Source organism: Sprattus sprattus (assembly GCF_963457725.1).
Source record: "Sprattus sprattus genome assembly, chromosome: 2".
NCBI classification, from domain to species: Eukaryota; Metazoa; Chordata; class Actinopteri; order Clupeiformes; family Clupeidae; genus Sprattus; species Sprattus sprattus.
This window is the reverse complement of record NC_137921.1, coordinates 44000401-44026073: the sequence shown is the minus strand read 5'-3', so window position 1 is coordinate 44026073 and position 25673 is coordinate 44000401. Positions and strand designations below refer to the sequence as shown.

General features: G+C 44.6%; 1 protein-coding gene across 1 annotated transcript; it reads right to left on the bottom strand.

The window, feature by feature from the left end:
- Positions 1-1455: 1455 nt before the first annotated feature.
- slco2a1 (solute carrier organic anion transporter family, member 2A1) lies at positions 1456-25072 on the bottom strand. Its single transcript, XM_080833049.1, has 14 exons — positions 24970-25072; positions 17852-17989; positions 16647-16809; positions 14018-14233; positions 12454-12552; positions 11860-11993; positions 10088-10163; positions 8789-8953; positions 7286-7487; positions 5440-5587; positions 3906-4063; positions 2949-3013; positions 2104-2224; positions 1456-1907 (listed from the first exon to the last, which is right to left on the bottom strand). The coding sequence occupies exons 1-14, from the start codon at positions 25027-25029 to the stop codon at positions 1787-1789; spliced, it is 1866 nt and encodes a 621-aa protein (XP_080689175.1). The 5' UTR covers positions 25030-25072; the 3' UTR covers positions 1456-1786.
- Between the last annotated feature and the right edge of the window lie 601 nt (positions 25073-25673).

The following is a 25673-nucleotide window of genomic DNA, read 5'->3' as shown; positions in this document are numbered from 1 at the left end:
GGGCCTGAGAGGGGATAGGGAGGCATAGGGCCTGAGAGGGGATAGGGAGGCATAGGGCCTGAGAGGGGATAGGGAGGCATAGGGCCTGAGAGGGGATAGGGAGGGATAGGGCCTGAGAGGGGATAGGGCCAGCAAGGGGAGAGGGCCTGAGAGGGGATAGGGCCAGCAAGGGGAGAGGGCCTGAGAGGGGATAGGGCCTGAGAGGGGAGAGGGAGGCATAGGGCCTGAGAGGGGAGAGGGAGGCATAGGGCCTGAGAGGGGATAGGGAGGCATAGGGCCTGACAGGGGATAGGGAGTGATAGGGCCTGAGAGGGGATAGGGCCTGAGAGGGGATAGGGCCAGCAAGGGGATAGGGCCTGAGAGGGGATAGGGCCTGAGAGGGGAGAGGGAGGCATAGGGCCTGAGAGGGGATAGGGCCTGAGAGGGGAGAGGGAGGCATAGGGCCTGACAGGGGATAGGGCCTGAGAGGGGAGAGGGAGGCATAGGGCCTGACAGGGGATAGGGAGGCATAGGGCCTGAGAGGGGAGAGGGAGGCATAGGGCCTGAGAGGGGATAGGGCCAGCAAGGGGATAGGGCATGAGAGGGGATAGGGTGGGAAAGTGCCTGAGAGGGGATAGGGCCTGAGATGAACCCACCAGGCTTTTATACTTAATCTGCTTTTGGAACATGTATCACAGAAAAACATCACCAAATGTTTCAAGTACCAGAGATGACAAGGTACACAAATCATGTTCAATGAAATGAAATAAATCAACTTATCTTATGAACTGCATCTGGCTTTTAATTAGTGCACAGGAACATTTCCATCAGGTTAACAATAAAATAATTTATTTAAATGAGTTGTAAATTTTTTCATTTCAATACAAAAAGTAACAGTTAGGTATCAGTGAACATACTTTATTGAAGGTATTGTGAGTGAGTATGAATATTACGATTATAAAAGGATTTGTGCTTATAAAAATATATTTTTACAAATATTCAGGTCACATCTGCACAAAGAGTGCCTTTGCCTTTTGACGTACAGGTGACATCACAAAATAAAAACATCTAAAATATCAAGCTTGCAGCAAGTTCCAGCATTGTTGCTACCGGAAATCTGACCTGGCCAGAGAAACACAAAACAGCCGTCCTAGTTACTCCCAAGTTGACCCCAAAGGAGAGCCGCTCTCTCTTCAAATGAACTGCACTTATACACAGTGTCCAAAAACATACCAGCCTGCAGCCCAATGTGTCCAATCAAAACTGTGTTGAGGTACGTAGCCACTGTAGTATCTACCTGTGTTGTGCGTGGCATCAAACTCAAGCTTTGGAATGGCCAATATAAGAGATATCAGGATGCTAGGATGCCTGGTATCACAACTGCACAATAGCACAAGTACACTTGAAGTGCCGTTCTCTTTTAGTTCTGAAAATGACATATCTTTTTTCGATAGGGGTTAGGCGCTATTTGGTTCAACATCAACAAAAAACACAGATCAACGGAGAGGAGATTAAATAGTAATACTTAAAACACATGTCTGCTGAACATCGGAGCTCCACTATGAATAAGATACATGAAAACTAAAGATCCACACAGTGAGACACACCAGTGTGATGGAGCCTCATCCCCTTTGAGCAGAACCGTACAGGGTCACACGGGGGTCACACAGGGGTCACACAGGGATCTGGGCTGTGGGATGGGCCACGAAGAGTCTCTCCTTTACAGGATCCATGGTCAACCACACCAAGGGACCAACAGGGAGAATGTGCCCAAAAAAGAGGAGGGTTAAGTGGGGAAGCCTCAGCTTCACAGTGGGCCCTCCGGACACTTCTCCAGGTTGTACTCTCTAGTACGCTGCACCTTCCAACCGATGATAGCCAGCAAGGCGATGCCCATCATTTTGAAGCCTACCTGAAGTCCCAGATATCTGCAAGTGAAGTAAAAAAGCCAATTATTGTTTGTGTGGGTGTTAATATTACTTTTATCATTATTAAATGTAATTACTTACTAATTACTTAGATTCGTGGCTGCAAGTTCTACAAGTGCTACAAGTGCTTTAAACTGAAATGTATTACATACTAGTGGTATGCAGGCTGAAATGATGGCATATTGTTTAGGCCTACCTGTTCCTAAGGAGGTTGTTGTCATAGTAACCACAGCCCAACTTCTTCCCACAGACCTGCTTCCACCAGATGCAGGTCGAGTCAATGGTCATCCCAAACAGAGCAGGGGCAGGCAGCCAGGCTGGAGAAACATGGAAAAGAACCAGGAAAAGAAAGGGTGAGTAGTGTAGAAACTTCTTTTTAACTCTGCCATCATTCGAAAAAGAATGTTCAGGCACTATATCAAATAACTGATTAAAGTGTTTTCAACTAAATTCATGTAAATTCTGCTATTCATTTATATACATTTCTTTATTGGTTGCAACAGAGCTTGATAATGCAACAGAATATACTATACAGTGAGTGTTAATGAATAGAATCTGGATATGAAATGCTAGTTAATATCTTAACTACAAAGAAACTGCATTTCCATAATTTAATGATTAATAGCTAGCATTAAGTCTGGACATTAGTCTTGGGACGGTAAGGGTTGTTGCTGTTCAGTATTCAAACAGTGAACCTTGGTGCCCACAACAGGTACACTCATCACCACTAGGGGTCACTAGAGCACTGCCGTAAACTATTATTGGCAGGTATACAATGTAATGAATACAGCATTCCAAATGGCCTTGAGTGGTCAATGGCCTTTTTCTAGAGACATGTTGCACCTCAAATGAAACATTGATTTCTTGGCAAAAGTGCCACATATCCGTGTCCTTCTGTGTTCATCTCAGCTCATCCAAGCACTGCTACATAAACAGCGTTTGAGTAACAGAGAATCAAAGTGAGCCTCCTGAGAACCACTGAGAAATGTCCATGAGAACTGCAACATCATTGACCTGCAGTGACGTGTAAACAGCACTTACCCAAAACCCGCATGAGAAGGAACTGCACACCAATGGCAAGAGACTTTTCCTCCTGAGGTACCGTCCTGCGTAAAGGAAAAAGAGGTTAGTTAATATGACAGCTACACCTGGTTCCGTTCTGCTCTTTAACAGTCGTGTTTTTACAATCCACATTTCATTAGCATAACTATAAACCTCAGGTTTCTAGGGCAGACCCATTTTTAGTGTAGTAACCCTTCATATTAGTATAGTATATTTCTCACATAAAAACTCTTGCAAGATGTAATTACAGTTATTGTTAGGTTTAAGGTTAGTATTATTAACAAATAATAAAATGTATTTAAATGAATAGAACACTTTACTAAAACCCACAACTTAATCTACTGTGTTGGTTTGTACCCAAGGCCTTAAACAAAACAGCTAAATGTTCCCTGAACAGAATGTTCCTTAGTTCTTTGTTCTGCTTCCTTGGTCACCAAGTTTTGTATTTCACAGGTCACTGGTCTTTTGTGCAGGTACAGTATGCACTGTACTGATTTATTAGTGCTTGTGTTTTCCTGTCTGTTCCCAAGAGGCCATTAGCAAAGCACAGTTCTTTTGATTCTATTTATCAAATGATGATTAATGGAATAGGTGTAGTATGACCTATGTCAGAGAGGTATTTTGCATAACTGGATGTCCCTCAGATACACACACAAGCAAATACTTTAATGATCGACAGAAGGATACATGTGTTTCTACCACTACAACATATAGTATTGGTATAAGAATAAAGAGGTAACAGTAAAGAGTCTGTCATCTTCCTATCAACACAAACCATAATTGGATTTGATGGTTACTAACAAACTGGCAGATGTAAAAACGCATGCATTGCTAATGTATCATGCTGTCCACTCTGCTTCCTTGACAAAGGCACTAGCCAGGTGAGGCTTACCACAGCAGTGACTCTCAGCTGAAGTACAGTTGACTCTTATTTACCTGAGGACCATCATGTAGATGGGGTTGTGCGTGAGGCTGGCAACCAGGCCTGCAAGGGAGATGAGGAACATGACAGGGAAAAGGAAGTGGGGACAGCTGTTGCCACAGGAACCAGGACGAGCAGAGCCCCAACCAACACAGCTGCAGTTAGTATAGGCCTGGATGAACAGAAACACAAAGACAGCAAACACTGTTTCAATGTACTCCATTACTCTGGCAGCATGTTCTCACACATTCATTTCTCTTTGAGGTGTATTTCGAATGATGAAAAGCTAAACAGTGTGATTTCACTTATTCTGCTGCATACTGAATATATCTGCACAACATGCATGACAGCAGTAGATGTGATAATTACATTGCACAATTGCATAAATGCATTGGAAACTAATGTAATGGATTGGGGTGAAATACTATTGCTGTGAAATTAACTGTTCGGTATATCAACTTAACTGTACAAATGTCTACAAGGCAGAATAACCTACTATACAAACATGAATTAGTAGATGACTGCGCAATCAGTAGAATGGCAATGTGCATGCAGTTCTCCAGAAGGCATAAATAAACCTACATGTCAACACATTTTCCTAACCACTTCCTAACAGCGCAGCAAATTACAGATAACAATCTGCTTCAGAGTGGACAGCAAACGCTTACCTATTTCAATAAAACCTCACAGGCATCCCCGTTGTATCTCATGTCAGCGGTAGATCTACTCCTCCTCTAAGCTCCCGCAAAGCCTCGTCAGCCGAGTCTATTTCTCATTACAATGGCCTCACTGTATTACACGTCCCGTCAATACATGTAATACACTATTAGCTTAGCCGGGGCTTCTGCTGGCATGAGGGGATTACTCTCGGGCTGGAACATCTTTAAGTGCCTCAGTGCCACTTAGGCCAGTTTCCTCTAGCCGCGTACGGCTAATTACCGATCGATCGGGCTGGGCCATTGATTGCCAACCAAGCGTGCTGCCTGTGACCTAGAACAGCACTCTTTCTGCGTTGCTCCGTCTCACTCGCTGTCTTTTTAACCGCTCTATCCCCCTCTCTCTGTTGATCCTTTGGTAGAGTTTGGCTCGCTGGTCAGATGAGCTAAGTGAGAGCTCAGCTGCTTGCAGTAGATATGTCCAGGCTGCTGCCAGCCACTTGATTTCTGAGCTGTGCTCTTCCCATGCTTCACACCCCTCATCCACAAGGGTGCAACAGCAGAGCCTACAGGCACCTCATCCGACACTTAAGGAGATGCAGGGTTCACATTGTTCTTTGTTTGCGGATTATTGTTTTTGGTGGGGGTATGTTTATTTCCCAAACCACAATTCAGATGCTTGTTCTTTTGTCACATCATTCTTTTGTTACAAGATCTCTTTCTATTTCCTTAGATTTAACCATAACAAAAGCCACCTAAAAACATAGCCTACCAATTAGTATTTTTAATAGCTCCTTGGGTACCTATGATTTCATTGTTGACATATCTCACTTAGATAAGGTTGTGTCATGGATGTAGCATTCATTATGGGCTGTAGTGCGTGCCAGCTAACCTGGACTCTGAAGGAGTTTGTCGGGTCTTTGGTGTAGTTGCTGCAGCCGGCATGGCAGGGAGAGATGAACTCCACGTTGTTTGATCCACACACTGGGTTAAAGGCACTGGAGGCGCAGGAGCAGTCAGAGTAGCACGTGGGCATGGGCCTGGAGGAAAAAACATCATAGTCCAACATAAAAAAAAATTTAGAACAGGAAATATATTGGTTGAAGAGAATAGCATGGGATTTCATGTACTGGAGCTGGATGGACGTGTTTGCATTGGTGAAAAGGTGAAAGCACATGGTACAAAATGCGACAGAACTGAACAGGATTTCGCAATGTGAGTGGCAATCAGAGCAGAGCAGTACACAGAGTACTTTTTGATCCATTGGAGAAGAAAAAACACAACTGATTTAGAGTGTGGGTGACTTTAAAGGTTTGATCTGGCCAGATCTATCTGTAGCACCATTTTGTTGGAATCGCACTCAGGGTCCAAAGTCCAAAGCACAGCTTTATCTCCAGCCATGAACTCCAACACTCCTGAAATCATTGGCCCCCCATGACCACTCTCCTCCTCTGGGCACGTTTACAGACGGAGCTGAACTCATACATGTGGTTCACCATGGGTGACCATCTCTGTGTTTACCTTCAGAGACCAGCAGCTGTTGTTAGATTTCCTACTCGGCCAATCAAAAAGACTCAGGGTAGTCCCCCCCCACCGCCACCCCCTCCTTCGCTCCGCACTGACACCCAACTGCCTGTCAGTACGCCTCAGCTCTTGCGAGGCTCTGGCAAGTCCATCGTTAGGGAGCCAGCGTTGGGCTCGGTGGCCCAGGGGCTGTCAGTCCGAAGCCTGTGCTGTCTCAGAGGAGTGCCCTGTCCTGCCCTTTTAGCTGACAGTTGGCTGACACCACAAGGCCTTTTTTAAAGTAACAACCAGCTCTGCTCTCTCTCCCTTCACTGTTCCAAATTACTGCAGTGCACCAAGCAGAGAAACATGGCCTTGGGAAATGTTTTTTTTTTTTTTTTATGTAGACCAAAGACAACACAGAGCATGAGTGTGTGATACGAAAATAAAAACAGCGTAGCTTCTCTAAGGTATCAAAAGCCTTAAAGGCTGAATATGATAGTGCTTGGGTTGCAGTTGGTATAATTCTAACAAGGAGTATATTTAAGGTATAAACCCATGCTTAATATCATGTAGTTATTAGTCCATTTAATCTCCATGTGGTTTGCAGTATTTTTGCATCCAAACCACTCAGCTTACAAAATGGTAAATTTAAACCACAGCTGAAAGAGTACACCGTAGAAGGTGGATTAGCGGGGTATTCCCCTTTGCTGGAAGCTCAGGATGAGCACTAAGGATTCATGTTTCATTCGGCTATGTAAACTCTAGCGCAGTGTTCTGGACCACCCTTCCCTGGTAAACAACGTCGCCCAGGAAAAGTGGCTGTCTGTCCATTTCTACACAGCTGCACTGGCCATCAGGGGGGTGCTGTTATGGCTGTCATGATCACTATCCTGGACATGCTGGGAAAAGATCATCCTGTGTCGGTCACAGTACACCACAGGGCCTGGGCTATAGGTTTACACTATGGCGGGAAGAGGTGGTTGGGGACGGGTTCAGGAAATGACTCCCAGAGGAGCTGTACAGGCCCAGCTGAGAACCGCACTCTACACCCAGCGAGGGAGAAGTGAAACACACAACACTAAATCAGATTTGAAGCCAAATGGACCGAATGAATGGACACTTGGAGGTCAATGATTCCCAGGATTCCTACTTGTCTGCAACTCGACATGAGCTACTCTACTGCCAGGCCCTTGTGTGTGTGTGTGTAGGGGTGTGGGCAGCACGTCTCTTACCCACTGTGTTTGGGTCTGGGGTAGACCCCCGCTACGGCCTGGGTGGGGCAGCCCATGAAGAAGAGGGGGATGCAGAGCAGGACGGAGATGAGCAGCATGGCCACGGAGAAGCGCGGGATGACGCGCAGAGACAGGCCCGTACGCTTCATGATTACGCCTCCCAGCAGCATCCCCACAGCCAGTGACGGCAGGTTCACCGCACCTGGGGACCACATCAACAAAATAGACAAAAGGTTAAATACGCATGTAAACACACATGCATTGAGACCCGTGTTTTTGCACACCCCTAAAAAACTGTGAAGAGTAAGCAAGACAAACTGCCTGACAACTAGAAACTAACAATCTCCATACGCTGTAAATAATTTAGATATCCACAGGATAAACATTTAAAAAGTGATTGAAACTCGCGAGTCTGAAAAACAACTAGAGCTTGAGTCAATCACACGCTACACAAACAACATAAGACACATTTTGGCCCAGTTCAAAGATAGCTCAAACGTGCTCAGAAACATGCCAAATAGGGAAGCAGACAGGAGGGGGAAGGTGCACTGGTAGCATTCCGCACCCTTTTGACAGGGTTTAACATTTTCTTTCACAGTGGGCCATATGGACTAGGAAAACAGTGCAAGAACATGACATGGAATCTATTTTCCCCCCAGTCTGTGTGATATATGTGACACAAGTTCTGTCGGCCTCCTGACGCATGGCTGCTGCTTGTCCAAGCACCCTCCTTGCACGGGGCTTCATTAAATCAGGTCAGCTCACTAAGTCAGCAGAATATAGGGAGTGCTCCAGATCTGTCTAAATCTGGAGAACCGTGTGGATGCTGGAAACGACTTCATAGTGGGTCATAACTCTTGAAAAAAAACTTGCTACCATAGTGGCAGATTCATTTTTGTGGTTTCAGATATAAATCACCAACAGGATACTGTCTGGAGCTGGCCATATAAAAATACACACACACACACACACATAATAGAATGGTGGTAGTAAATCTCCCTGGTTGTGATGACTGCCAGCAATCTGTTTCTTCTGATAAATTAAACTTGATTTCAAAAGGCGGCACACGCATGGTCTCACGGCCACAATGGAACAAGTTCACTCGTGTCATTTTCTGCTAAGAAGACTTTGAATCTTCAAATCCCTTAATTATACGTGCAGTTCTTCTCTACCCAATCAGAACTGAAAAAACACTTTTTTACCAAGTGTGCTTAGGCACTATGTACTGCAGTCCTAAGCATACTATGTGTTCTGGATACTTTTTATGTTTTCACATTTTGTCACATAATTCACTTGGGATTAGGGTTGCTAGGGTAATGGATTAGTGGAAGGAATAGGTAATAATATGTGCTGACATGAAACATAAATAATGCTCTTCATTACTTACGTAAACACACTGTAACAAAGACACTTAATCTAAGGGGAGACCTATAAAAAAGGCATGGACTCATTGCCTTTTTTGCACTCATTGTCGGCCTGTGTTGCGGTCCACGGAGCACTGACCTATGAGCAGGTTGCCGTAGGAGGGGGAGGTGCTGTACTGGCGCTCGAGGAACTTGTTGAGGAAGGTGGCGAGGCCGGCCACCACGGAGGAGAAGCAGCACTGGGTCAGCACCAGCAGCAGGAAGAGAGGGCTCAGCAGTAGCCGAACAAACAGCCGCGGGAATTCTAGAGAACAGCCAAAACAAACAAACAAACAAACACACACACACACACACACACACACACACACAAAAAAGTTTGTGTGAGGTCAGGGTAGGGAGATACAGTCCATGAACAAACACAAACGTGCGCACATGCAGAAACACAAACACATACATGCGTGAAGGCCTTTAACAATGTATGCGTCTGTGTGTGCGTCTGTGTGTAGGTCTGTGTGCACATACAGGCACATAGTACAGAGGAAAAAGATAGACGTGTCAGAATGATGATACAGAATGAGAAAACACACGAGCGCACAAGCACGAAAAAGAGCCAAACCGGATGTCTGTGAGTTGTTATAGTAAAAATACTGCACACACCCCCCCACACAAAAACAAACCATACACACACACACACACACACACAAAGGCGCAGACACACACACACACACACACACACACACACACACACACACACACACACACACACACAGATGTTTTGGCTTTTGTGTGTGCATGTCTCACAAAACAGTACAAGAAACAGACATACAAGTGATCAAAACAAGTGTAAAATTTGCTGTCAGCATAATTACATTGTATATGCACTACAACACACATAGCAATACACAGTGCACTGCAGGTGCATAGCAACAGAGGTCAAGCACATGCACGCACAGACACAGACACACACAGACACACACAGACACACACACACACACACACACACACACACACAAACACACACAAACACACACACACACACACACAGAGCAACCAATTGCCCCAAACACAAACACAGCCTCTTAGGCCTGGTGAGTGTTTAAGTGCCAGTCAGATCTCGTTACATCACAAGATGTAACTCAAAAGGAAACAGACAGGCAGCAGAACCACGTGAGGGGTGGGGGGTGGGTTGGGGGACAAAAAACCCTTTCACCTCCGGAACGTTATTGTCTAAACAAAAGGGGCCATGGGTGGGGAAGACGCCAGTGAAATGGAATCGCGCGGCAGCCATGGAAATTATTACGCGCACTGTTTGAACGGCCCCTGCCAGGACTGTTTACAAGAGGCATCCAAATGGGTTACATGTACTCCAGCGCCAGGCAGCACAGGGTGCCCACAACAGAGGGGAACAGAGCAGAGCGCCCTGGGTGAGGAGACTTACTCTTGAGGAACGCCAGCATGGAGCCATCCGGACGCTTCAAGTCATCGCTCATGATGTCACTGTCCACCCCTAGGCCCTGCAAAATCAGAGACAGGAAGTTTAAACGCGGACGTAGGAAGGCATCTGCGCACGGTGCATCGTTTTAACCTTTTTATTTTGGAAAATTCTCCTCGCTCATATGTGGGAAGATGATACTCCGTAAAATGGTTATTCACACTGGATTACATTTTGACAGTTTTTGTTCCATTCAGGATGTGCCAAGGGAACCAATATCACTCAATGAAAAACGTTTTTTTTTTTTTTATATAAGAAAAGCCTTTGTTTAATTTGAACATTACTGTGACTGTTCATCTTTTTTCTGGTAGTGACAAATGAGCTAGAACCTTGCTGGCCTACTCTGAGTTTGTCTTCATTGAACAAGTGCCTATAGTTCAGAACTGACAGAATCAGAAACACAATGAAGGACAGTATATAATGAGTATAAAAGAATAACACTATTAGTACACATGTTTTTATAGAAAATGAATGCGATGTCCTGGAAAATCACTTAAAACATCTGAGAGAGTTTCAGAGAATTCTTTCACATCAAAGCTTTTAAGTGATCTCTTGGCTCTGCAGTGCTTCTGGATTGAGAGTAAGTATTGTGCTGTTGGCACTGAGCCAGAGGATGTTAGTATTATATGAAAGAGTGATCTCAGCTGTTGGTTGCCGAGCCAAAATGCCATTAGATCAGGACAGTACATCATAACCCCCTGGTTCACTCCGAGCCAAGAACCACGCGCAGTGAAATAATATCACAGATCGACACTACCGAAGTCTACTATTTCATACACATATCTATGGGTTTGTATCATCAGTAGCCATGAATAAATAATAACCGGTCCAAACATATGGATATCAGTAATTTTGATGGAGGGTAAAATATCACTGGATAAAATCCATGAGGGATTCTTTATGACTTTGGCAAAGCCAGACAGGGCAGTTTTTATCTTTTCATAATGCCCCCTCCAGGCAGACTGTTCTCAAGAGAAGTGATAGAGCATGAGAGTGTATAACATGCCAAAGGCACCCATGCCAGGGCCAGGAGGTACACTTAGAGTGCGTTCAGTCACAAAGTTGTCTGCCAAGTGATGGAATAAATGTTTAAGAGAATGTCAGGTGTTCTTGTTAAACTGCATCTTGTGTCATCTTTGTTTGGGTCAGACAAATGAGTAACTATACAGAATATCCCAAAAGCCTGCTCCTGGACCTTTACCTTTATTTCCATAAATCTGGAAACCAAGACACTGATATAAAACAGTGGTCCGTGTCTTACAGAGGAGAACTTATGCCAAAGCCCAGTACATAATTTATAGAGACACTCTCCCCAAAGTATACTTCAGACTGCTGTAAAAGTCTAGCAGGTACTTCTATTCAAAGGAATTTACGATGAAGGCAAGACAGAAGGCTGCACTTGTGCTCACTGCAGACTAAACCCTAGCCTTAATACACTGCAGAATAAACCTGTGGCTTTAACACACTGCAGACTAAACCTGTGACCTTAACACACTGCAGACTAAACCTGTGACCTTAACACACTGCAGACTAAACCCGTGGCATTAACACACTGCAGACTAAACCCGTGGCATTAACACACTGCAGACTAAACCCGTGACCTTAATACACTGCAGAATAAACCTGTGGCTTTAACACACTGCAGACTAAACCCGTGGCCTTAACACACTTTCCACTGTTCAGTTCCAATAGCTGCACGGTGGCAGACAAACACTTACATTCTCGCGGGGCATGCTGCGTGGGAAGAAGAAGTAGGGGATGGAGGCGAGGGCCAGACCAGCGGAAGAGACCAGGAGTCCCATCCACCACGCCCCCACCCAGCGGGGGTCAGCCGGGGTCAACTCCTGCATGGCTGCGCCAAGGTGGAGAAGGGAGTGTCGAGACAGGCGGAGGATGCAGAGGAAACAATGAGAAGGAGGAGGAGGAGGAGGAGGAGAAGGAGGAGGAGGAAGAGGAAGAGAGAGATTAGGTATATTTAAGAGACCCATTGTCCTGTCGCATTGCTGGGGAGGAAGAATGTTGAGATGAGTTGATTTAGCGCCACTGTTGGTTTCTTTCTAATAATATCATACAAATGTTACAGACAGGCATCAGTTGCAATATTCTGAATGATCAATAACTACTTGTGTATGTACGTATCAATGATGGAATTAGAAATTACAATAAATATTTTAAAAGCTGTGCTGGTTATGGGCCAAAAGAAAGCATGTCACTCTTTACTTAAACTTGGAGGTGATGACCCACAAATGCACTTTAGAAACAATAGCTCATGGAAATCGACGGTGATTTATGTGAAGTGGCACACACCGTACCCTGATCGACTCTGTCAACATCTACATAGATCCTCAGCATCACAGAGCCAAGAAGGTATCCAATGGCAGGCCCGAACACAGAAACAGCAAAGAGAACGGCTGCAAACACAAATAAAAACAAACAAGTTTAACCATGCGTAACCATTCAACCATGCTTAAATATAACCACAGTTTGGCATCTGATACATTTCTCTATACACATAAAGCTCTCTGTATATTCATATCATTTTATGTACCTTAATCTAATGTCTTTATACATTAATAATTCAATCCACAAAACCTTTATAGAAAGGACTTAATGCAGAATTCCTCCACTTATTGTTTGTAAAACCCATCTGGGTCCACTTTATCATTTTATCCCAGAGTAAATAAGATTATGACACAGACAGGACAGAACCAAAGTCAACACAGCGGTCGAACTGTGTGGTCTGAGTGCACCCGAGTGAGAGCCACTCTGTGTAAACAGACAGTGAGGGACACTCATATGGAGCCTAGGGTCCGGAATGAAATTACTTCAGAAGACACTCAGAGGCGCTCGAATGAGCCAGCGCTCTTTACCTGCCCTCAAGATAAGCCAAAGGCAAATATCACCCGCCACGCAGGCGACTGGTCAAACAGAGATTTGGGAGGAGTACTCAGGAGCCTGAGCTGTGTGGGGAAAATTTAAGGACATCTCACCCTGTCATTGTTATGAGAGAACAGCACATGACGTTCCCTTGGCTTTATGTTTTGTATACTCTTTTATCTGTTGCAACAGTAGCATAAGTGCTTCTGTCAGTGCAAGCTCCAGACCTACAGTAGCATGAGTGCTTCTGTCAGTGCAAACTCCAGACCTACATTAGTATGAGCGCTACTATCAGTGCAAACTCCAGACCTACAGTAGCATGAGTGCTTCTGTCAGTACAAACTCCATACCCACATTAGCATGAGCGCTACTATCAGTGCAAACTCCAGTCCTACAGTAACATGAGTGCTTCTATCAGTGCAAACTCCAAAGTAAACACCGGTGTTACTTACTCCCTGGTTTTCCACAGTACTCACAGAATTAAACATGCAATTTAGGGGAACATCAGAACGTTTGCAAAGCTAGACTATTTGTTGCTTGTTCCGAAATAAGAAAAATGCTTTGAGAGCACTTCGGGATGAATTAGACCATTCTGGAAGAGGGGCACACAATCCTGGCAGCAAGTGTTAACAAATGGCAGCGGTAGCAGGCTTGTGTTCCAAGTCTCCAGATATATGCCAGTTTTTGCATGGGCAGCACGTTCAAGAATGGGCCAGCTTACTCTGAAACCAAACTATCCTTTCGGATTTGACAGATATTCTTGGTCATGTAATCTGACATGCACTACTGTGAGGTTTTGCATAGAATTAATTTTACACAGTCGGAAAATGATACAGAATATAGGCTAATGAACATAGGGTACATTATTGAACCTTAACTGGACTGTGAAAGCATACATTGCATTTTACTTACATCGCTTTAGCTTCCTAACATTTCATCCCATGTTCTCAACATGCAAATCCATCTGAGCTGCTGAACCGCTGCATGTGAATGACTTACCAATATAGAGTGGAGAGTTGCCTGGGCCAGCAAAGTCATCGATGTAGGAGATGCCAAAGGGTTGGATTGGCACAGAGCCGATGCCAAAGAGCAGCTGGGCACTTGCCATGAGTAGCCACATGCTGCTGGTGTCCACCAGGCGCTTGGCATCGTCCTGACCACAGGACTCGGCACTGGACGAGTTGAAGCGGGGTGTACACAAGTCCCGCCGGTCCGCTGGAGATGGGAAAAGAGAGTCGGAAGGAGAGAGAGAGAAGGAGAGAAAGAGAGAGAAAGCAAGAAAGTGATAGTAATAGAGGGAGATAGGAAGAAGTGAGAGAACAAAGGGATGAATGAAGAGTGAAAGACAGACAGGCCAAAGACACAGAAGAGAAATAGAGAGAAAGAGAGACAGAGAGAGGTACAGTGTAGTGAGGGAGGGAGGGAGGGAGGGAGGGTAGAGGATGAGAGAGGCTGGGTAACTGTACAGACACACACCTCATAAAACCCAATTACACCCTGCACTGCCTCCACAATCTGTGCGTCCTCTCAGCAGACATGCTGGAGTATATTGAGCATATAGGGTACACATGTCGTCCCCATAAAACTCAATGGGCCCCACAACGGGCTCTTGCCCTTTCTCCCTGACTCCTGAGAGCCAGTCTGCCGTGCAGGACCCGGACACACACACACAGGGCTCTGGGGCTTAACCAGGCCAGGAAGGAGGGAGGGGTTCTGGGGGGCAGTGGAGTGGAGTGGGGCTGAGGAGATAAGGTTAATCCTCTTGGCTTTCCTGGAGTGTGCTGAGATGAACGTTTCCCAACTGATTTATGCACAGGCTCAGGCACACAGCACCTGCGGCAAGGCCTGAACAAACACACACTCGATACCAGCTCACACCAAACACTATCACAGGAACTCTTTCTCTCTCTCTCCTCCTTCTCACACTAACACACACATATATAGACACACACACATACACAATCCAAATGCAGACAACATGTGTGAACACACACACTCATACACATACATAAATACATTCATTCAGTGATCACACACATTCGCACACACATGGACTCAATCCAAATATCAAACCCAACGTTTTACTATACAATACCCAGACACACAAAGACCGACACACAGTATATTCACTGCAATTCACTGTAATGCCTCTCTCTTTTACACGCAAATCCTCTAGCATATATACACGCGCACACACACACACACACACACACACACACACACACACACACACATACACACACACACACACACACACACACACACACACACACACACACACACACACACACACACACTCACTTTATACTCCAGCTCACTCCACTTCACGGTATAATATGCCTCAGCAAAGAGTCAATAGTTCAATACCTGGGCTTATCAGAGCTGGGAGTAATGTTCTCATTTTTCAAAGTTTTCTAAATGAACTTGACTTTCATAGATGGAGGAAGGGAATGAAAGAGAAGCAAACACAGATTCAATTTATTGTCGGTTGTCAGGAAGGTCCAAAAACAAACTAATTTAGGAAGTTATACATTTATGTTGTTTGCAACCTCAGTCTATTTTTAATTTTTTATTAAATGTTATAAAAGTTATGGGCTGGTTAATCCACTCCACATCCTCCCCAAATCCAGTCTCAAACATTATTATTATTGTGTCTGTTTTATGAGCTTCTTTTGTCTTTTATGTTTATATATTTTATTTTGAATTTAATTAAACTGCACACTCAATTTCCATATCCGGGACAGCGTAATTCATATCTTTAATATAAGCATGTGCTTAACTGAACTCCTCATATTTTAGTTTTGTCAGAAAAATGCTTTGAGCACCATCCATGAAAAGCTCCTAAATTAACCTCATTACTACCATTGTACAACTAATCCTTGCCTTTGGGGAAGAATTATGCAAACGCAAAAATTCACTTCAGTGTCCCTTACCTGGCCCCCCGGACTATACAGAGGTAGCTCTGGCTTATGTTTGGAAGTGCATAATGTAAAAACAGAGATTCTCCCACACTAACTCAGTGCTCTTGAGTATTGCTGTTCTGGTCTGTAAACATTCCCACTGGGTGTTCCTAGATTGCAAAACAACCTATGGGAGCAAATCACGACAACACAGGATATGCAATTTTGTGCTCGCTAGAAACTGTGTATACAGCCTAAGATATGCATTTGTATCTAAATGAACATCTGTCTCTTTAATTAACATTTTAGCCAAGATGACTAGAGCTGTTTAAGTATGCTGTGTGTACCCCCAGCAGAAACTGAATCTTTAACATTGGTAGCACATGCAGAATACTGAGTATGTAGAGTACTCAGGGGAAACTGGAATGCCGCTCAGTCGAGCACAAACCTCTGCCAAGGCCCAACAGTCCCCTTTAATGTCGTATTTTGCAACATTAGCAAAAGACAGACACTAAAGGCGAATCTCGCAATGTTAGTCAAAGGGAAACTAAATTTGTGCAGGCACCTGTGAGTCCGATCCATTCCAAACTTTAATGGGTTCTTCCTTGGCTATACATTTCCACTTAGGTTTGTGAAAATCGTGCAAGTAACAAACAAACGAACCAACAAACAAACAGATATTGGTGGAAACATAATCAGTCCATGGCTATAGCAGAAGGTGCTCTTACCATGCAACACTGTGTCGTACTCATAAGGCTCCGACAGGAAATGAGGTAGGGCTAGAATCAATGCACTGACTGACATCAGAAGACCGCCAAATCCGATGAAGCGTGGGCGGTGCACCCGGCCTCCCAGGTAACTCACAAACACAATCAGCACTGTGTTGCTCACCTGGATGAGACAAAGAGAGAGAACGAGGGGGCGATATTAAGGTAACATTAGAGACAGTACTGTGAGGTTTAGTTTATTGCACTGTATTTAAGTTATCTTTGCACATCTATCTGGTGTGGGCACCATGACAAACAAAGAGAGAGCGAGAGAGCGAGAGAGAGAGAGAGAGAGAGAGAGGGCTAGAAAGAGAGAGAGAAGCCACAAATAGATGCTATCTTAGAACTGATCAAATCCAAAACCAGATGGCAAGTCTGTCCAAGGCAAGTTTCCACTGTCTGCTATCTTAACTTCAAGCCCAGACAACTATATCCCTATCACTGTTCACCATTCACCAGATCTACTGGACTCTCAAAGGACCAATCAAGCAATGCAGGCAAAGGTTGTTCCCAAAACTCAGGGTGGTAAACACATGAGACTGAGAAAGGCCTTACAGAGAAACTTCACACAAGTTAGGGAGTTTGCCAATCTGAGGGGAATGCTTTAGAGCCATAACTGTGACTAAAGACAACCCCCTGTGTGTTTGCAGGTGGCTGTTCGAATTCCACAAAGACTACAACTGCCAAGGCGTAGGCTCTTGAAATAGAGGTGAAGAGCACCGCAAGGGATAGAGGACAGGGATAACTACTTAATAGCGTGGGAACATTGTGTATAGCACACCCTCCATGCTCTTCCAGCCAGGAGCCAGCACAGCCTGTTCCCTAATGTTTCTAAGTTTCTTGATGAGTTTTCATAGTGGAGCAGTGGGAACTTCATACCGGGAAGGATACTAATAGTCATCAAGTGCTGCTGTGCTGGATACTGTTAATGCAGTACACCTGCTTCGTGAGATTAAGTACACTCAAGAAAATCAATTGTAGCATTACTTTGACTGCCCCCCAATAATGCAAAATGTCTTCCCAATCCTAGAAGGTCAAAGTATGATAAACTATTCCATGATTTTGCCCCCGCATTGGGTTAGAGAGCACATGTCTAAGAAGGTTACCATGTTTCTCCGTTCATTCGTTGGTCCAGACAGTAGAGTTTGGGTGGGCTAGCTGCTTACCTCGTGAAGAGAGGAGATGGTGCCTGAGGAGTAGCTGTTCAGACCGAAGCGGCGCTCGATGGTGGTAATGGTGCTCTTGAAGTAGGAGCTGTACAGGAGCTGGGTGAGCTGGAGCAGACCATGGCAAAGGACAAACAGCTGGAGGGAGAGAGAGAGAGAGAGAGGGAGGGAGAGAGAGAGAAATTAAACTCCTTTATAAAACACTTGTCATTCTCTCTCACAAAGTTACACCACTGTATCACATACAACAAAACAAAACCCTTAACCACAAAGCTTACATCTGATAGAAATGTGTTTTTTAAGTATGAAAGGAGGAGAGAGAGAGAGAGCGCGTAAAGGAGAACTGTAGAGTGTGTACCTTACACTTTTGAAGACATAACCTTTTTTTGTGGTTCTGCTCTGTCTCACAATGCTGGTGGTCATTCATTCAGTTTCAAGCCTTGGTATAACATACAGGCAGACCCCTATGCACAAGATGTTCCCTTTCTGGCAAAGAGACAAAAAATAAGCCAGCCCAACTCAGTCAGAGATAAACTCCTCAGCCAGATAGCAGTCAGTTACACCTACTCCCTGCGTGTTTCCAGTGACTGCATCCCAAACAGAGACTAAGGAGGAGAGGGAGCTGCAGCTCTATTGAGAGTATGACGTGAAATCCCAGCATGCTGATGTTCGTGTGGTGAACTTGATATTCCCTATCAGACAATTCCATCACACCGCCGCCATCACTGTGCTGAAATCAACATCAACCTCATTCCTTCAGGGTAATCTCTGACGTCGAGAAGTGCATGTTTCAAACCCCAAGGACAGTCGTGTGGGAGACCAAGTTAATAGAGTCGAAAACCTAGCTCAACTATCATGCCCCAAAGGGGATATGAATGAAGCCACAATTACCCTTCACCTACACTCAGTGGCTGTGTCTCATTGTGTGCTTGTTAAGAGAATCACACATTTTTTTAACAAAACTGCGGCTCCCCTTATGAGCACCAATTAACACACACACACACACACACACACACACACACACACACACACACACACACACACACACACACACACACACACACACAGAGAGAGAGAGAGAGAGAGGGAGAGAGAGGGAGAGAGAAAGAGAGAGGCCATCACTATCCCACTCTTTAGTCATTAGCGCTGGATAACAGTGGAAGGCGAGGGGCCTATAGGACAGACTGTAACGATTAGTGAAGCAAAAGCAGTTTTCTCTGCTCAAAACCAATGGGACTGACCTGGCTCAGAGCCAGTGTGAAGATACTGACAACTTCTCTTCTCAAAAGCTAATGGAAAGGAATGCTCTCTTCCAACACACACACACACACACACAGACACACACACACACACAGACACAGACACACACACACACACACACACACACACACACACACACACACACAAACACACACACACACACAAACACACACACACACAAACACCGCAATCTTAGGGCAATCTTAGTTCCCCCCGCTGGTGATGACAAAATAAGCTAGAAGCTGCAGTGGCAACAATTATTTGTCTATTGTGTGCAGCGTCCTAGCCTAGATTCTGAGACTGCATTACTGAAAGAGGACGCCTGCCCAGTATGAGCAAAGATAATCTTTTGTGTCCCTTTTTTGCTTTGGAGGGTGGGATGATGACGTCAGTGCAGCTAGTGTGGAGATCAAAGTCCTTTAATATTTGTACACGCTCCCAGCCACCCTCCAGAGTTATCCAGCTCCCCTCTGCCTCCCACCCCACCTGCCTCCCACCTTACCCATGCCAGTCTCTGCTCAGGGCCGTGACACCCAGGGGAAATATGCGGGGCCTTTACTGACCCTCACCAGTGGAGGCCACATGGGGCACTGGGGGAGAAATCTGATGGGACATGTCGAGATTTAGATTGGATTTCCTGCGCAAACACTCAGAATAAATCTGTCCCTTCTGTTATGCACAGGCTGCCAGGGGGAGAGCGGGAGCAAGCCTAAACCCTGCGTTTCTCTCTGGAACAGCTAATGCTCCCATTAAAACCCAGATTTATGGTTCGTTAGCGAGCACAATAGACGCTTTTACGCAGTTGCTAAAAAAAATCATTTTTCTTTCTTCTTTTTTTTTTTTTTTTTGTCTTTGTGGTGAGATTGCGGTTAATTGCAGAAATGTTTTTTCAGTGGGAGCAATTTTGCTCCGGTTGATCGAATAGGCGTCTTTGTTAGGAAAGTTGAATGGCCTTTCGCACTCTCTCATTCTCTCTCTCTCTTTATCTCTCCCTTTCAGCCCGAAGCACAAGCATTAACCTCAAATTCATCAAGCACAAATTCAGCCATTGGTTGAATCTATACTTTTCTTTCCCTGTCTCACCCTGTCAATCCAGCATGAAATAGTAAGATTAAACTCTGTCCAAACTCACACATGTTGTCGAAAATATGGTTTGTGTGTGTGTTTTGCTGCTGTGTGAACAGGTCTGAAAGTTTTTAAGAGCTGCGCGCAGTGCAAAAGCGAGCGAGTGCACACACGTGTGTTCAACCACTGCCTGTGGGCTCGCTCGTGGTCTAAGGCCAACATTAAAGGGGCTATACATCTTTCCTGACAGCTCATAACTCAAAGAGGGCCTCTGAGATGACAGGCACGGTGTGAGAAAAGATTGCTTCTAGCATAACTTTACGCTTTAAGAAGACCCTCAAACACAGGTGTGCTCAGACAACCTCACATTGCCCCAAGAACAAGACACCATTTGTGTACCTATGTGTCACAGACTAATGTTGAACATGAGCCGTGGGTGCATACATGAGCAGGACTCATATCTCTTTCTCTCTCTCTCTCTCTGTTCGACACAGGCTAAACAGGCGCTTTTAGCTGAGTCATCAATCAGGATTTGTGTCATCTCGCTTACGGCCACGCAATTGGGGTGATCCCTCAATGTGTCACACCTTTGACTCATTGCGAAAGCGTGTAAAGGGCCTCAGGCTCACTGCGGCACACACTGCGGCTCACCCGTCTTTTTAATTAAGCAACGTGCAATGTTTATGAGATCCATTAAAGACGGATCTGTGCAGTGTGAAATGTGTGTGTGGTGGGGGCATAACATATTTATCTTAGATTCTCTTCCTTTCATCTTTCTCATTGCAGCACTTGTTTTAATGAGCAAACTGCTCTAGCATGCCAGAATAATGTAAAAAGGGAGGTAAAACAGGAAACTCATTTCCTCAGGTCCATGAACCTCAATTTTCAAGAAAAGGGCCCCTTTGATTTGATTTGTGGAAATAGCTGTGACTTTTCTCAATAAGTCTTCTTTTTTATGTGCATTTTATTGTGAGTGTAGTGTTTCCAAACCCCCCTGATCTTTGAAATACTAGTTTCTGTTTCATCTATGAATGCCCAGAATGGCTGCTTACTGTCCAACAGGTTGCACAGAGTACTGTAAGAGTGCCTCCTGACAAGCAGAGGCATACAGGATAATTCCATGCTCTCTGTTCTGTTGAAAGGCGCTGAGAAAGTCCAGGATCAAGGAGGGATATGTGCATTACGTGAATATGGTCTCTGCTCTCTCTGTCTTTTGTCTTTCTGCATGTATCTCCCTTGCTATCGCTCTGTCTGTCCCTCTCTCTCTCTTTAAAATGGAACAGGCTTTATTGTTCAGAACATGACAGGTAGTTTTCCACCAGAGTCCACGGAACGCTTGGATGTGTCACGGCTGGAATGTCTACAACTGTCTCGGCACATATTCCCCTGGGGACCATTGTCTCCTTCCAGTGTCCAGCAGAGAGGAAAGAATCATGGGAAGCTTGGACTTTCATGTTTCCTGTCTCTTCTTTGTTTCGTGGCTTTTGGGTTGGAAATTGGAGGGATATCCCTGAAAAAGCAACCTTAAAATACGTCTCTTTTCTCAGAAATAAACAAGAAAAGGTGTTCCAAGCCTTTCAGCATCTGAAAAAGTCCAACAGCTGACAAAGAACAAAACAACAGGTAACTACAAAAGACTTGAAAGTTAACATAGAGATCACAGCCAGGGATGGATTACCAAACAGGCCTACCGGGCCCAGGCCCAGGGGGCCCTAAACCAGAGCCACTTCTTGTTCACACTAAGTCGCAGTTATGTATCTCTTATTTGTATTTTGATAATTTGCTGTTGGCTTTAATTTAGTGTACCTGCACTGTGTTGGACAATGTGTATGTGCCCTGTAAATCCTGTTGAGGTACAGGTGAATTTAGTTAAAAAAGTAATGTTTGATTTTTGCAGGTGCGCGCGTGCAAGTGAGAGGGGGGGGGTACTTTTAGGCCCAGGGGCCCATGGTTTCATAATCCGTCCATGATCACAGCAATACCTGAATTCCACTCTTGCAGGTAGACATGACAGGCACCAACCAAAGCCTGAACCAGCATTCTACATGCATCTGAGAGATGCAGATAGCTACCTGTTTGACTGAACAGTTTGAGATTGGCTACAAACACAAAACAGTCACACTTGTTTTGACTGTAACGCTTCTTGCTATTCAGTCAATAGCCTAAAATCAGGTGCTTTCCGTGGCCCACCTCCCTTTAGCCACGGCACAGTCTCTCCACACAACACAACACATAAACTAGTCAAACCTTGTAAAGAGCACTGCCAAGGTTTGACACAAAAGAGAAAAAGAGGTCACAGGCTAAAACTGTGAGACACACCACACACAAACAGAGTATTAAAAAACCATCACTGAGTTCTGTGGAATAAGGCATCAAGTTGGCCTTGTTCTTAGATACCAAGGCTGGCACACCCTGGCTTTATCTCAAAGGCTCGGTTGACAAATTACCACACTTGTCATAAACTCTTACCAGCCACACAAAGCACACTCCAATCGAGCCCGCCCTTTAAGCTACGGTTGGCCCGGAGCCATGTACTAAATCATTTTTGCTTTGCACTGTACCAGAACTCCATACAAACTGACTTTGGTACAGAAAGAACACCTTAAAAGATGAGGTTAACTCTGTAATCCTCTAAATCCCTGGATCCACTGACCTAGGCCAGTTTTAATAGATGAATAGACGTGCAATGAACATCGTTTACAGCCTGTGGGCAGTTTGTTTACGCACAGGCAGCCTGTGACGTCACACTTCATGTAGGCTACAGAACACAGTTTTCATCGTTTGTCATGTGGTCCAATATGAATCACAACCCAGCATCACGCAGAACCACAGACATGACCTGACATGCCTGTACAACACAATGTGCACACCTTTATGCTCGTGACAGCTGTCTTCAACAGCCTTTGAGGAAAGACCATCTGGTAGGGGAATGAAGCTATGTGTGTGTGCATCTTCAGAGAACCAAGAATAGATTGAGAACAGGGGGGATCTGGAAGGAGCCCAGGATGGATACTGACTTCTATTCACACACACACACACACACACACACACACACACACACACACACACACACACACACACACACACACACACACACACACACACACACACACACACACACACACACACACACACACACACACACACACAGCTGATCTGTCAAGGGTTTAAACAGACCTACCACAGCCCCGATGAGCAGCCCTCAAGCTAAACACCGGAGATTTGCAGAAGAGGCCGGCACAGGGATGCCTGTGTGTTACTCTTGGACAGGGACTGACTTCATCTGCGCACCACTGTACCATATCTTCCTGCACAACATGCACTTTCATAATGGCAGTGGGGGAACTCAGGTCAAAACCCTGCTGCTCCATCAGAATGCAATGTGCTTGACAAGTTATGGGGAAAACAATTGAAATTGGGACTATCCAGCGTAGCCCTGTGACAAACAAGGACCACTGCCAGTGTGCCATTGCTTATATGATTTTGTCCATTGGGGGGGTGGGGGCAGGTTAAAGAAACAAAGAGCCATTTTGCCGTATTTGAATTCAACATTACAGCCTCCTATTGGACGTGTCAAAAAACAACCGTCAGCAATGATTTACAGCCACAATATCGTCACGGTGGTTACCAGAGAATAATAGGCAAAATATGTAGTCAGTTACAAGATGAATGTTCCAGAATCTAAATAATGATTCATAAAACTGAAACTGTCTTTCTCTCTCTTGTGCTCACACACACACACTTGTTCTCTCTCTCTCTCTCTCTCTCTCTCTCTCTCTCTCTCTCTCTCTCTCTCTCTCTCTCTCTCTCTCTCTCCTCTCTTCAAGTATTAAGCTGTTTGAATGCTTTTGTTTGTTTGTTTTTATTTGTTTGTTTGTTTGCAAAGTCCTGGCTGGCCAGTGGAGGTTTCCCAACAAGAAGGACTATTGTTTCTGATATTTCACACAGTTGGACAGTATTCATAGTCCTAATCATGTTTTGTATATGGTGTTGTAAAAGACAGGCAAATAGACAGTCAACTATAGAGGATAATCTCCTCAGTTTCTAGAGTTTTACAGACATCCCTATTGAATTATTAGGCTCTCGTGGATTTACGAGTTTTCAGTCCACCTGAAATGAGCCCATTAAGGACTTACAGTTGGACTTACCTTTTAACATTAATCAGCCAGACTTGCATGGTCATAAATACATGAATAAGATCACTTTGGTCTTGTTTGAAAACTATATGCTGAAATTGGGATTATTTTTTAATGTTTGTATTTCTTTTAGCAAGTGAGCATCAGTGTCAAGTATGCAGGTGAGTATCAGCAGTGTTGCACCGCTCTAAATAAAACAATGTCAGAATGTTTAGTAGTATCTTAACTTTGCAGACCTTGTCAAGGTGCTGATATCGACAGCGCAGACGGACTGGGCTCATGCTATGATACGAAATAAATAAATACTTTGAATAGTATATAAAAATAACATGTTCAATACCACCCTAGCAAGGCGCTGCTATAAAATGGGATACTTTGAGCGCCAGCGAGCAGATGATATCACATGACATTACTGATAGTACTGATTGTAAGAGGGAATGATGTCTACTCTGTGTATGAGAAAATTGTAAACTGAGGCAGACTAGAAAAAACAAGGACCAAAGGTTGCAAATCAATATGTATGCACGTACGAAAAGTGTCCTTCAATAACTATAATATTAGTAGAATACGGCAGGCAATTGAACTACTTTTTCTTGTATTTGTAACTGATAATACTAACATTTGTAAGATGGGTGGTATCACACTGACAGAACATACCTTGATGTTGCAAAACACCGATGCTTTGGGTTTTTTGATATCTTTAGCGTATATCTCCATGTCTAAAGGTCTCAACGGGTTAAGGCTGAATAGCTGGATGAAGTTCTCCTCCCAGTTGCTTTCTGTAGGGGATCAGTCCAGTCAGTGTCTCTACTCCGGTGAACGTCTATGAGGGGTTTTTATCACCAGCAGTGATGTAATAAGACTCAGCCCACATGTCCATGCGCAAATGTTTTGGTGACCATATTTGGCGCACCTGACCTGTCTAATCGGATCCCCCTGTGACAAGGTAACGTTACTCATGTATTACCATCATAAGCAGCCTGCAAAAGGGCAGTTCCAGAAAACAGTAGCCTAATATAAGTGCCATAGCATACGGTCCCTCGTGAACACGATTAAACCGTTAATAGCACGCAATACTTCTATAAGTCTTCTGAGTAGTTTTCAAAAGGATGAGCTGCGGTGTAGTCCATACTTCCTCATCTGACAATTTTCCTCTGAGAGAGAGCCGAGAAGTCGTTTATAACGAGTCAAAAATGTACTGTCGGTAATGACTGTGGTGACTGTAATTAATTGAGCATCATGAAAATGTGCCTCCGAGCGAATGACTGCCAGTAGCGTAGTAATTTCTCTGACAGACGGAAAGCAGCTTTCAGAGTGAAGCGCCTGAGTGAGTGAGCGCCAAGGCAAAAATGTTTAGGAAC

What these genes read in the sequence shown, in the direction of transcription:
- slco2a1 (XM_080833049.1), bottom strand. Translation starts at nt 25,029, where the DNA reads ATGGAGATATACGCTAAAGATATCAAAAAACCCAAAGCATCGGTGTTT. An exon ending in CAACTCTCCACTCTATATTG is followed by an intron (nt 12,553 to 14,017) that starts GTAAGTCATTCA and finishes TTGTGTTTGCAG; the next exon opens with CCGTTCTCTTTGCTGTTTCT. An exon ending in CCTTCTCATGCGGGTTTTGG is followed by an intron (nt 2,225 to 2,948) that starts GTAAGTGCTGTT and finishes ATGTTTCTCCAG; the next exon opens with CCTGGCTGCCTGCCCCTGCT.